The sequence below is a fragment of the Perca fluviatilis genome, chromosome 5 (genome assembly GCF_010015445.1).
Source record: "Perca fluviatilis chromosome 5, GENO_Pfluv_1.0, whole genome shotgun sequence".
In the NCBI taxonomy this organism is placed as follows: Eukaryota; Metazoa; Chordata; class Actinopteri; order Perciformes; family Percidae; genus Perca; species Perca fluviatilis.
In genome coordinates, this window is record NC_053116.1 from 15,979,028 (window position 1) to 15,991,801 (window position 12,774).

The window sequence follows — 12,774 nt, forward strand, 5'->3', positions numbered from 1 at the left end:
CTTCAATGCAAATATATATTCTTTTGAAATATCCCATTTGATATTAATACAGTTTATAGTGCAACACACAGCAAATGAATGGTTTCTCAAGAGGCTTTTCTAACATTTTCTAAACAATGGTCAAGCGCCTGCTCCACCAGAGCTGAGTACCTACTTGTTGAAGAGATTCAGGCCGATCCGGTAGTGTCTCTTGCGAATAACATCATTACTGAAGATGGGTGAGTCCCAGCTGTTGCGAGTCTCTTTGTGGTAAGTCTGCTTGCTGAGCGTCTGCTCTCGTAGGCTGTCTCTCGACGAGGACTCGGAGCTGCAGTTGATGGTGTCGTTAGAGTTGGATGTGCTATTGATGCTGTCGTTGTCCCCGTCTGAGAAGTCAGATTCTGACTTGCTCTGTCTGTTGGCTGAGCCGTTGATGGCTAAGTGGCTTTCCAGCTGGCGGTGGCGGTGGCGCAGAGGTGGCTCATCGTCACGGGAGGAAGCTCGCGGTGGCGGTCCGTGGGAAATGTGTTTAGGGCTCGCCTGGGATGATGTTACAATGTGGCCGTGCGGTTCATACACAGGCGGCCGTTTGACAGAGCCCCGGTCAGACCGGTCACTGAGCTCTGCAGAGCTGTCACTAGGAGGTTCTATGGTCAACAAAGGAAGATGGTCCATTCTAAGTCGCTGCTCTTGGCACTCTAGAGAAGGAGTGCTGCGGCAGCTCGTGTCTGTGTCACGACCCTCATCTTTGGGGTCAATAGGCCAGTAGTCCTGGGAGGAGTTGACCGACCGCAACCGCAAGTCTGATTCTGTGCTGGAGGGCTGGTCCCCTGACCTCGACAGAGCAATAGCGGGGGACATGTCCTCCTCATCGATGAACAGAGTGACATCGCTATAGGATGCCAACGTTTCATCGTGCATTCGTCCAGCTGCCCTGCGGTGGGACTTCACTTGATAGGGCACTTCCCTTTCCACCTTGGAGCAGCCCATGGTCTCTGGGTCAGGACCCTCATCCCCCTGAAGGCTGCGACAGTTCAGTGCATCATCTATCGACTCAGCCAGAGATTTCACCTGCCTGGAAAAGGCGTCCTCCAGCTCTGTGATGGCATCTGTCAGGTCACCCTGTGGGGCTGGGTGAGGTGCCATGTTGGCCTGTTGGTGGACCTCTATATCTCCACACTCAGACTGCACCATGGACAGCGGGGTGCCATCCTCTGTCATGGACACCTGCCTCCCTTCAAAGTAGGAGCTGTGCACTTTCTCGGGGCCCTCAAACGAGAGCTGCATCCTCATGTTGGAGAGAACAATGCGTCTGGACATACGGTTCTCAGACATAGAGCTTCTGAGACGTTCAAAGTTCTTGTTCATCTGATACTGGCGGAAGGCTGTCTGGATGGTGCGGGCCGCATGCCGAGTTATGAATCGTCCACCATATTTACGTTCCAGCATCTCCACCTAGAGAAAGAGAGTAAATAAACTGTGAAACTGTGCCACCCATGGGATATATCATTTAAGTTTTCTTAGCTATAGAAAAGTCATCCTTCTGGATGTAACTGATAATTTGCTTCTTCCAGTTGTGAGTGGCTCTGTGACAAAATGTAATAACAGCTTTTCCTGCTTTATTTGTACCAAGAATATTCTCACACAGCTGGGTGACTGATAAGTTACCCACACACAATTGTTTAAAAAGAAATTGCACTTTTAATCTTGTGATACAAGAATGTAAGAAACATGGACCAACTCCAAAGCAAACCATTCAGCAAGGCTACTTTGGAATACCTGTTTGTCCTGGAGGTCAGCAGAGAGCTCATAGCTCTCCGAGAGCGAGCGGGACCGCTTGATGGCCTCCTCCTCAGCCTGCTTACGGAGGATGGACTGTGAGTGCTGGAGCTTGGGCCGACGGGGTCTCTGAGGCCCAGGCTGGACCCCGTGGCTGTAAAGCGGGCTGTCAAATCGGTCAGGGCTGATGGCTGAGCCGTGAGTCACTGGGCCCTGGCCATAGCTGGCTCCACCATCCAGGGAAGGGCCACTCTCACTGGGCCGTCCATCCCCTTCCACACTGCAATAAGAGAGCAAAGGATGTTTAAATATTTTATCTTCTTGCTACAATGATTAGACAATGAGAATTACATTAGTCAGAATTTGACTGAAGTATGATCAGGTTAATGGCAGCTTTCTTCCTGATCCATCTTATGAAATGTCAGAGCAAAAAGTAGCTTAACTTCAGGGAATAAGCTGCTTTAATAAAAAAGTAAAATGACTACTCTAGTGTATTTGTCGAATATACAAACAACTAATAGTAGTACAGAAGTGAGAACTGCAGTGTGTATGTGTACATGTCTGGGACGTGCTGATTTTACAACTTTACAACACAGATATACAGTAAAACCCACATGTCATTCAACTGCCTAAGCTGCCTAATACTGACATACTGGTATATGACAGTCGCTGTGCTACATTCAAAAACCACAAATGCCACGCAAACACTCTCCAAATATTAAACACATCCAGTCATCCGTTGTCCTTGAGGGATTACATCTTACACAAATAATGTGAAAAAACAAGGTTACTCACTCACTCTTACATTCTGCCGTATTACAAGAGGACTGCTTATTACGAAAAGAGCGTCTATTTTCTATAAATTGCCAACTTTTCCTCCATATCTTGTCCACCATTTTTTCAGTCAAGTGAAGTCCAGAGTACACAGGCTCGTCCAGGAAACTAAAGTTTATGCCACCTTAAGGACCAATCAGCGACCAACTGGAGTTACATCATGTTTGCCGGAGATACGACACACTGTTCCAATACATGTTACAAAGTCCAGTTTAGAGTAGAATGAGCAAATACAACTTTAGCGGTCCCTTAGAAATAGATATGTGGGTGTATGTGTTGCCCACCTGCTCAATAAAGAATATTAGACTAACATTTCTTGTCCTCTGTGGTACAAGGCATTCACTGTCAGCCTAATGTGTTTGAACTGTGGCTGGACACACCCATACAGTGTACACAATCCACTTCCTTCATTAGACAGCCTGAAATCAACATTCTGCAACAACAGCTTGCAAGCAAACAGCAACCAATGCCGAGTGAAAAAAGAGGAACTGAATTTGGTTAAAAGTTCAAGCAGCAGATGTATTTGTAAACTCCTTTTGAGACCACAATGGTAAGGTTTTACTCAAAAGTGAATACATATTAACTGGTTTGCAACCCTATTTACTAAAGCATGCCAACAAAAAGTTCACAAAAGATGGTCAGTCATGGTTCACTATAGCCTACAATTGCTTAAAGCCTGATAGAAATTTCAGGCTCGGGCATGTTGCCTGCGTCAGTCTGCTACAATGCATACTTCTGCTTACTATTTTGTAAATTTGAATCTAATTTACAACCCACAATTTTTCCCTTCCTGTCTGCTGATTCGTGCGTGGTACACATAACAGGGCCAATAGAGAACACCTTTATGCTGCTGGACCAACATAAAACCTTGCACAGCACAGTGAAAATCATACTTTATTGCATAATCGCCATTGGGACGAATCTCCCCAACCATCTGTCGTGGCAAACTGTGACGCCGCCATCCCTGGAGTCAGAAGACACACCTTGCGTGCTGTCACAGCACCAGAGTAAAGCCGGTTGTAATTTGTGGTTTCATTATTTCTTCATAAAAAAAATTGATAACTGACCTGGATAAAGTGATGATGAAAGGAAGCTTTTGGCTACAGTAGTATATTCACATTAATAAGAAAGCCTATATGACTTGAGAGGACTGGACACTTAAAACATAATTGTATTTCAGCTTAAGGGGCAAATTTATGGTACCAAGAGAGTAATTACATTTTTTAATTGCGAATTAAAAAAAATGTGCAAGGAACTTGAGGCTATTGAATACTGTATATTCAATCAATATTTATGTGACAAATGTCTCAACAACTACTGAATTGATTGCCATGAAATTTGGTACACATAATCATGCTCCCCTCAGGATGAACTGTAATAACTTTGGTGATCCCCAGACCCTTCATTTGACGCCATCATCAGGACAATCTGTCCAATATTTTGGTTAAAGATACCTGCAAAACTAAGACATTCCCGACATTCCTATCAGCCTAAGCTGTACTTTTTGTTAAGTGCTAAACGCAAATGCTAGCATGCTAAACTAAGATGGTAAACGTTATACTGGCTTAGAATCAGCATGTTAGCATTGTCATTGTGAGAATGTTTGCATGATGCTGTTAGCCTTTCGCTCAAAGCACTGCTGTGTACAAGCACAGCCTCAATATGCTGCTACATGGTTGTAGACTCTTAGTTTCATCATGTTATGTTGTTTTGCTGTATTGTATTCCTACTTTGCTATTTTGTTGGGAGTAATTGCCTTTCAATTGTTTCGCCTAATTATGTAATTATTTGTGAATGAAAATAAATTTCAATTCATGTAATATGACAATAAAACTGTGGGACTGTGAATCTGTGTCTACATTAAATAACTGAACACATTAAACTACAAGCTGCTTTTAATAGCTACTACAGTGCTCATCTGGGGTTTGCTCTCTCACTCAGTCACCTCCAAAAACATAACATCCAACTATAGCTGTAGTACTGGCTTTGACTCTCCCCGATGGGACCCGGAGCCGGCATCTTTTCTTCCATTTTGTTCTTTCTGCTTCACTTTCTACCGATCAAGCATCCAGACTCCAGAGGAAAGGAGAGAGCGCGGGAATAAGTGCTGCAGTACTTTTTCTTGCTCTGAGGTCATTGAATACTCCACAGAGTGAGGTCAGTTGTTCATGATGGCGGGAAAAGGGGGAAGGAAAAGAGAGAAGCATTTAAAGAATTGATATTTTAAGCTGTGATGGATGTTGAAGGAAAAAGGAGGGAGTGAACTACAGCAGAGCAGGAAGTTGCATGACGTTATTCCAGAGATACACATGGTTCAGACAGAACTCTGAAGGGCATGTTTATCGTTTATATGATCCAAACACCCACACTAACACTATGCCACTTTGCACAGATATATAATTTTTCCTGTGTAAATATTTTTTTATAAGTTATATATTGTATGTTTACTGTCTGAGTTTGTTTTGCACTGTGTGTCTAAGACGTCTAAGACAATGTTACGTCATAACAGACAATAAAGTTATCTGAATCTGAATATTAACATATTGTATCCATAATGTACAAGGATTGTAAAACCAGTGCTGAGAGATGAAGGATGAACCAATGATGGTTCTCGCCGGACCACTTCCTGATAGTGACTGTACCGTCCTTGAAATATGATCTCACAACATGCGCAACAGTGTCTGTCGCTCAGTCTGGCTCTTTATCCACCAGAAGCCTCTGTTAGTTCTGATGTAGGCATGGATAAGCATGTCAGCTCAGCTGGCAGTGATTTCCAGCCAGGGGATCCAGGGATTTGGGGGGTGGATGGGGGGGGGGTCACCCATCTTTTTTTCTCTCCTCCTTTCCTCTCAACACATCCTGAACAAACAGGCCCAGACCCCTGCCCAGGCCTCAACCCGTTCCATCAGTCGGACTTGAGGGAGAAACATTCCTCCATCCCGGAAAAGAGGAGTCACATCTACAGGAGTTCTGGGAATAGAAGAAGGCTAATGAAGTGCAGGCTGACGCTACGGAGGAAGAGAGAGCTGCAGTGTGGAACTAACATAACTCCCAAACCAAGTCACAGAGAAGACGGAGAAGTCTACAAAGTGCTTTGTGCTTGCATGTTTTTCCAATCAACTTCTACTTAGTTTTTTTTAAGATGCGCTTCTCAGTATTTAAAGTGTAATTGAATTTTGAACTTAAAAGCTATTGAAATGAGCACTATGCTAAATATTTATAGACAATCTTTCCACATGCAATGTGTTCACAGGCACAACACTAATCTGAATACTCCTCACCCACCGGTTTAGACTTGCCTTTGACTTTTTTATTATTTATTTTTACTTTATAGTGTTTTTACTATCCTTGAATTGCAATACCAACATGGTTGCGAAGAAAGTCTGATCTGCCTGCTGAGGATTATTTTTGTTTGTGAAGCACGAACGGCAGATGGTGATGGAAATCTGATTCCCTCATCAGGATAAAATATGTATAATAACACTAACGCAACACATGTGAATGCATTGTCAGATGTCCTGCTTTAAGTGACAATTATTTATGCGTGTATGTAAACATACAGTGAACTGACCTTTCAATCAAATTAACACTCTTCTCACCCCAACATCCACTGACAACATGAGCACCGGACACAACAAAAGCAGATGTTTTCTCTCTCTATTCATAGCAACTCAGAGAGCTCATAAATACAGATGCATACACCAGACCTCACAACACAGATGTGAGGAAATCAATTTTGCAGGTAAAAAGGTTAGGAGACCACACAGTACCATGTTAATGAAGTCCAGCATTAAAAGGTAAACCTGCCAGTAAACACTCAGGTATATTTCAGCACCAATAACCACACTAATGGATGATTTTGTAACGGCTATAACTAGACAGCGAGGAGCAGGTCGGGGATTTACTGTATGACACAGCTGCAAACTGGAGAGCTGCACTGGCCAGCAGACTGACAGTATCACTCTTGACAGTTTGCAGCAGATGGAATATAGTCGACTGGTGGCTGATAACTACTGTAAGTTGTATACTTTAGTTTGAAAGCTTTAGCCTGGGTGTCTCTACAAATCAACTGTCATCTGGCGTCCAATCAGACCAGAAACAGTCTTTGTCTTGGATGTACTGGATGAAACAGTCTTGGATGTACTTGAATGTATCCGCATGTACAGTTGACTGCTTAATGGCTTCAAACTGCATGTACAAATGATAACCTTTCTTCTTACTATTATACTTATGAATAGCATGTGCGAGCACAAAGGTATTAAGACGTCGTAGTATTCCTTGAGTACTCAAATCCCAACAAATTGAAGATAATTAGCAGTCATAACATTATGATGAATAAGTGAAAGACACCAAGCTTCATCAGCACAGCCCAGATGCAGCAAATTAAAACATACTCCACCGCAAGTGTGATGAGTGGTTTGATGTTGTGCTGATGCCATCAACGTACTTGTTAGTTAAAGCAATCAGAAATCAATACCATTCCCCCGTTGACTGCCGGGCCTCATTCTGTCTGAATCAAAGGCGTCCCTGCTCCTCCCTCCTGTCAAGACTCATACAACAGCAACAGAGCCACTGTCATTATCTTTCAGTAATGAATAATTGAACTATCACTACACTCAGCACCTGCCCTTGAAGAACCAGCTATGAATAAGCCCACAGTCACGGCCAGCAAGCGGGAGGGCCACGACACAGCACAGGAATGCTCTTCAGCCGAGCTGGGGTTCTGTACAGTATGACTAAACACAACACAATAGCAGACACGTACAGTGACTCAGAGAGGGGACATGATCTGTTTTCCACTGTGAGGGAGTCAAAATTGAAATGGCAGATCCCACTTTAAAATTCATGATCTTCGTGGCTTCACATTATCATATTACTGCTGTGATCTTCGAGGGTGGATTAAAGCACAAAAGAAGCAGGTTAAGTCATCATGTGATCGGAGCTCTTTTCGCACACACACACACACACACACACACACACACACACACACACACACACACACACACACACACACACACACACACACACACACACACACACACACACACACACACACACACACACACACAGTCTCGCTGCTGTTTATTAAACACAGCCTTATGAGCACTAGCAGCCTCGTGTAACCTCATCCAATGATACAAACATTACAAGAAAAACAAATTTACACTCTCCAATTACTCTTACCAGCCATTAAGCTCCAGTTCCAGCAGCGACTGGGTCTTCTCTGAATTACACTGCAAACACCACATGCTGGCCAGCACTCACAAGACGATGTAATCCAAACATTAACAGTCCCGCTCACGAGTCCCTATTACTGCCTAAAAGCTTTCTCTAACAGACAGACATATTTCAAAACTGCCATCTGCTATAGCTTGTAGAGGTCTTGCAGACGTTCCCATTTCTTTGCCATGTGAAAGCAGCTCCCTATGGAGGATAGGCCTACATGTTTAGTGCTAAGTGGCAGTCTTTAATCTCTGACAGACAAATGGAGATCTTTCTTTTTCTCCAATCTTCCTTTCTGTCCTTCGTGTGCCGGGCTGGTAGGAGTATAAGGGGGGCGGAGGCTGGGAGACAGGGGAGTGTGGGTTTTTGCCAGGCCCTGAGCAGTATGGAAGGGGGCGGGGTGCAAGGATGGGGGTGTGTGAGCGTGGTGGCTCTGTAGCTGGGTAGAAAGAGAGAGAAGGGGATGAGATACCTCCTGCACAACACTAATCAAGAAAGGAGGGGACACACAAATGACCCTGGAGCAGGGGACGTGGAATAGAAAAATCACCTTTTTTCCGGCATGTTATCAAATAATGTGGAAACCTATGAAAAAGAGAGATCCAGACAGCGAGGGCGGGTGGAGGGGGAGGGGGGGATGAGAGATAAAGAAAGGCGCTAAAATCACCGTTATTTTAAGGGGGAGTGATAGCGTCCCGCCAGTTAGGTGCATAAGTATGGTAGATAAGTAGTAATGGGATTGAATGGAGAAACAGGTAAAAGGACAAAATATGAGGAGACGGTGGCATAAAGACAGACGGGGTCCATAGTGTCAGAGGAAACCTGTCAGGAGTGCTTGAATATCAGAGGTACCTTTTGGTAGCCTTTTTTTGCACGAAGGAAAAAGGACTTAGTGGGTAGAGATGGCCAATATAAGAGAGTGACTCTATTTTTAGAGCCTTTCAGGGCTGAGAAGTGACTGTTATGATGTGCACTAAGAAAAGAACCACAGCAGATTCTGTGTCTTTGTGCTGCAGAAAATCACTGTAGAGTAGAAGTTTTCCACCATTGCATTAGCCCTTCTACTTTCAACCTCCTTTACATCAGCATTGTTTAAATTTTATGGATATGTGATACTGCTAAAATGCCCACTACATTGCACCATCGTTGCAAAGCTCGCCAGGACTTCCGTCCAGTTTCGAAGTCGCAGCAGACCCCAAACTGACGGTGCCTCGTCTCTGGACTTCACAGTGTTGTTGAGACAGGCCAGTGACTAATCACCCCTCTGAGAGAAGGGGGTTGGGGTAAACAGCCCCCAAGTCAAAGGTATTTTCTACCTAATGACAACAGGCACAGGAAACAGAGGAGAATGGCTCCCACATGGAGCCAGTTTACAGGGATAGCAATCACACACACACACACACACACACACACACACACACACACACACACACACACACACACACACACACACACACACACACACACACACACAACACACACACACACACACACACACACACACACACACACACTCTCTGGAGGGAAATGTTGATGTCTTCTAATTACAGGTCTTCAACCCTAAAATGATCACCTTTACTAGTCTGTTTTCATCTTAGACTTCAAACGAAAAATGCAGAACGAGAGACTAAAAGTAAAAAGTATGCATATCTTAACATGTGTTATGGGTCCCAGCAGGGGTTTATGCACAGACTTACTTGCGATGGGTGACTCAGGCAGAATGATTATGTGTAGAAAGGCAGACAGACAGTAACTGGCCAACTGATCTATTTCAGTTTGAGACCTTGGCCCTGTACTCTGTTGACTACAGCTGCTAATGCCGATACTTGACTCAACTTACACATCTCACCTATCACGCAATCTCACCACTCTTCCTCAATTTATTCCTGAGTGCCAGTAAACAAAACAAACAAAAAAAGGGGAGCAAAATCCATTTTAGGACGCCCTTTTAATAAAGCTGGCATGCTCATTATTCTATCATTTTGTTATCACCCAAGAAGCACAGATGGAGGCAGACATTTAGATTTTGAAATGTGTGTATGATATTAGATATTAGCCCCGGTGCAGGCTTTGTTGTGCTGGCAGACCACAGGGAGCAGCTAACAAGACGTTATTTGTTTGGTAATGACATATGAGTAATATCATGGTCTCATTTTGAAGGCAGGCATGAGATGCTACCAAGCCCCAGGCCTGTCGTGATTGTTTCAGCATGAGGCTCAAGGACAGCATCAGTTTAAGCACTGAGGAGAGCTCTGCTGAAATGATCTGATTAGATGAATTCCGGGTAAAGCTGAACTGTGAAAGTTTGCAAAAACTCAGGACACTTAGTAAGCCTGTGTAATTATCTTTGTCTGGCTGCCTCCGTGTCTTACTCTCTCTCCTCTAGAGTTACGATCCAGTCTAGTCGTCCTGTCTGCTGAAGGCCCACTCCATCTCCTGAGTCCTGGCTGCACGGCTCTGCTCCAGCATGATGTCATTGAGAATTCCAAGCAGAGGCCCACTCTCTGCTCATAAAACGCTATTTCTTCAACTCAATACATATGGTCTTTCTGCATTTCAGCTCCTACTCTTTCACCCCCCGTTCAGTTCCACAGCCCTCCCTTCTTTTCCTTTCGCTTCGTGTTTTAGTGTGAGGAAAGTTGGATACATTACACTTGGGACAAGGCCAAAGAGGCATCCACAGGTCAGCTACACACAAACGCCTATATCAGGTGCATTCCCACAGAAATAGTACCTGAACATTATCAGAAGAACCGAAAATCCTGGATTTTCTCATTGGAAAGAGATTGAGAAAAGACAGCAATGGAAACGGCAGCAAAGGAAATGAAAGGGGCAAAGTGATGGCTTCCTGGAAACTTAGTCACAAGACGCTGTGCGCTCTGTCTACATGACATCATCACCGTTTCTTATTATCTTCTTTTGCTGGATGCTGAGCGACTTAGACCTGGGCTAAGAGATGGAAAAAATAAAATGAAAACTCAACCCTTGCCTGGTCTGGAAACAATTACAACAGGCTGATGTCATAGTCTGATACAACAGTATACTAAATGAGATGCAGTGGCCCGGCATAGCTTTGTGAACACAGAGGACTTTGTATAGGAGGGAAAAAAGAAACACAAAAAAGAAACAATTTTCCTATGAATTCTCAGGAACAAAGAATTTGTGTGCGTAAGAAGGATCTGGCAGCAGATGTATAAATAGAGCTGAAATGAGAGTAATTAAAGGATATGCTGCCTCTGCTCATCACATCCTGGCGGCAAAGCTGGAGCAGATGTGTTGCCCATGGGATCCTGTGGGAATGATCAAAGATCATCAGTGGCAAGTGATGCCTGAGAGGCTTTTCTCTTTTCTTCTACATCACTTTGTCATTTCAATCTGGATAGAAACAATCTGTTGTCCAGACACATGGAAACTGAAGGCTGAACTGCACTTCTGAGATTAGTTTTGGGGCATCAAAACATTATTTTGAGGCCACTTAGTGTTTTTTATTTTCTTTTTAGATATACCCTTTTCCCTCAGCTGGGACTGGGTATTGAACATCAGCTCAGAAAGGATCATTGCTTAAAGTTAAAGTTAAAGTAGGAATAGTAGTAGACCTTTTGGGAAATAGGCTTATTTGCTTTTTGTCGACAATTAAATGAGAAGATTGTGATCACTCTCATGACTCTAAATATGAGGCTACAGCCAGGAGTTGGTTAGCTCAGGTTAGTAAAAAAACTGGACAGTTGACCAAGAAGTCACATGTTTGTTAAACATGAGAAACATGTTCTAATTGCTCAAAAGTATCAGTTTTATATCTGTATCAAAACCCAGGCAACTTATTCGCACTAGTATTAAAATATTTCAAACGATACCCAGCCCTAACAACAGCCAGTTTTAAATGGCACCTGGGTAGCTTACACACAGCAAGAAGGATCAAGGTTTGCTCCTCAGTCTGTTCAGGGTGGAGCTTTTGCTTGTTCCGTCAGTGTTTGTGTGGGTCTCCTCTGGTTTCCGCTTACATTCCATATGCAAGTCAGGTGTGGTAGAGACTCTAAATTGCCCAAAACTATGAACGTGGGCATCTACCGACTTGTCCTGGGCATTTCTCTGCCATCCTCAAAATGACTGAGTGGGCAGAGAAAATGCATGAATAAAATGACACCCTTATGTTGGGAACCTAGCAAACCTTTACTTAAAAACTCAACCACATGTCTGTGTACTCCTTTCTGTATAAGAAACAATATATTTCATGGAACCATGGCAAATACAGGACTTTAAAGCTGTACTTCCCCAGATTGCATGCATGTGCTATCTCTCCCTCTCTATAAGAGGCAGAAAGAGGTTGTGTATTGTTTACAGTTACCATTATTAGAAGCGGGCCCTGTTTGTCCATTTACAATATTTCCTTTCAGTTCACTCCATTACCAGATACCACATTTCTCTGAGGCTCTTCAGTGTAGCCCCACCCCAGCAGAGAAAAACTACAGCAATATTCTCCCCTGCTAAAAATAGACCCATGCGAGGTGACACACTCTGGTAAACACTCTGCAAGGGAGACGAACAATGCTCTGAAGAACAAGAGGAAGAATACACATTAACAAGAGAGAATGGCCACTTAAAGCCCTGCTGATTTTATCTCATTATCTGTTCCTTGGTGGCAGATCGATGTGCAGAGCTTTTCAATGACATTGTAAAATTTTGAGGTCAGATGGAGAAGTGCGAGACTTAGACTGGTGTCTCCAGTGGTTAGTGCTCAGAGCAGCCCTGACTGTAAATGTGACAAAAGCCACAGCGGGTATAAATACCCAAGTTGGTCATGATGGATACAGGAGCGAGATACCGCAGCCAAGACCAACAAAACAGGGCTGACATGATGAGACCCATTCCACAGTGGGCTCTCAGAGTGACAGTGCCACCCATTGGTTAGAAATGATACTACATGTCCCCTTAAAGATGTATATAGCAGGCCTTGGGGCT

At 43.8% G+C, this 12,774-nt stretch overlaps 1 protein-coding gene across 9 annotated transcripts in view; it reads right to left on the minus strand.

Annotated features, from left to right (window-relative positions):
* LOC120558787 (IQ motif and SEC7 domain-containing protein 1-like) overlaps positions 1–12,774 on the minus strand; it is a 93,337-nt gene that overhangs the window by 10,468 nt on the left and 70,095 nt on the right. For 7 of the 9 annotated variants that reach the window (XM_039800035.1, XM_039800036.1, XM_039800038.1 and 4 more), the window contains 2 exons: positions 1,759–2,038; positions 155–1,434 (listed from right to left, as the gene is read on the minus strand). In XM_039800035.1, coding sequence (XP_039655969.1) covers positions 155–1,434; positions 1,759–2,038 — 1,560 coding nt within the window. Of the gene's footprint in view, positions 1–154; positions 1,435–1,758; positions 2,039–2,553; positions 2,918–7,776; positions 8,203–12,774 lie in introns of those variants that run through there. The other 2 variants (XM_039800041.1, XM_039800037.1) reach the window with 2 other exon arrangements.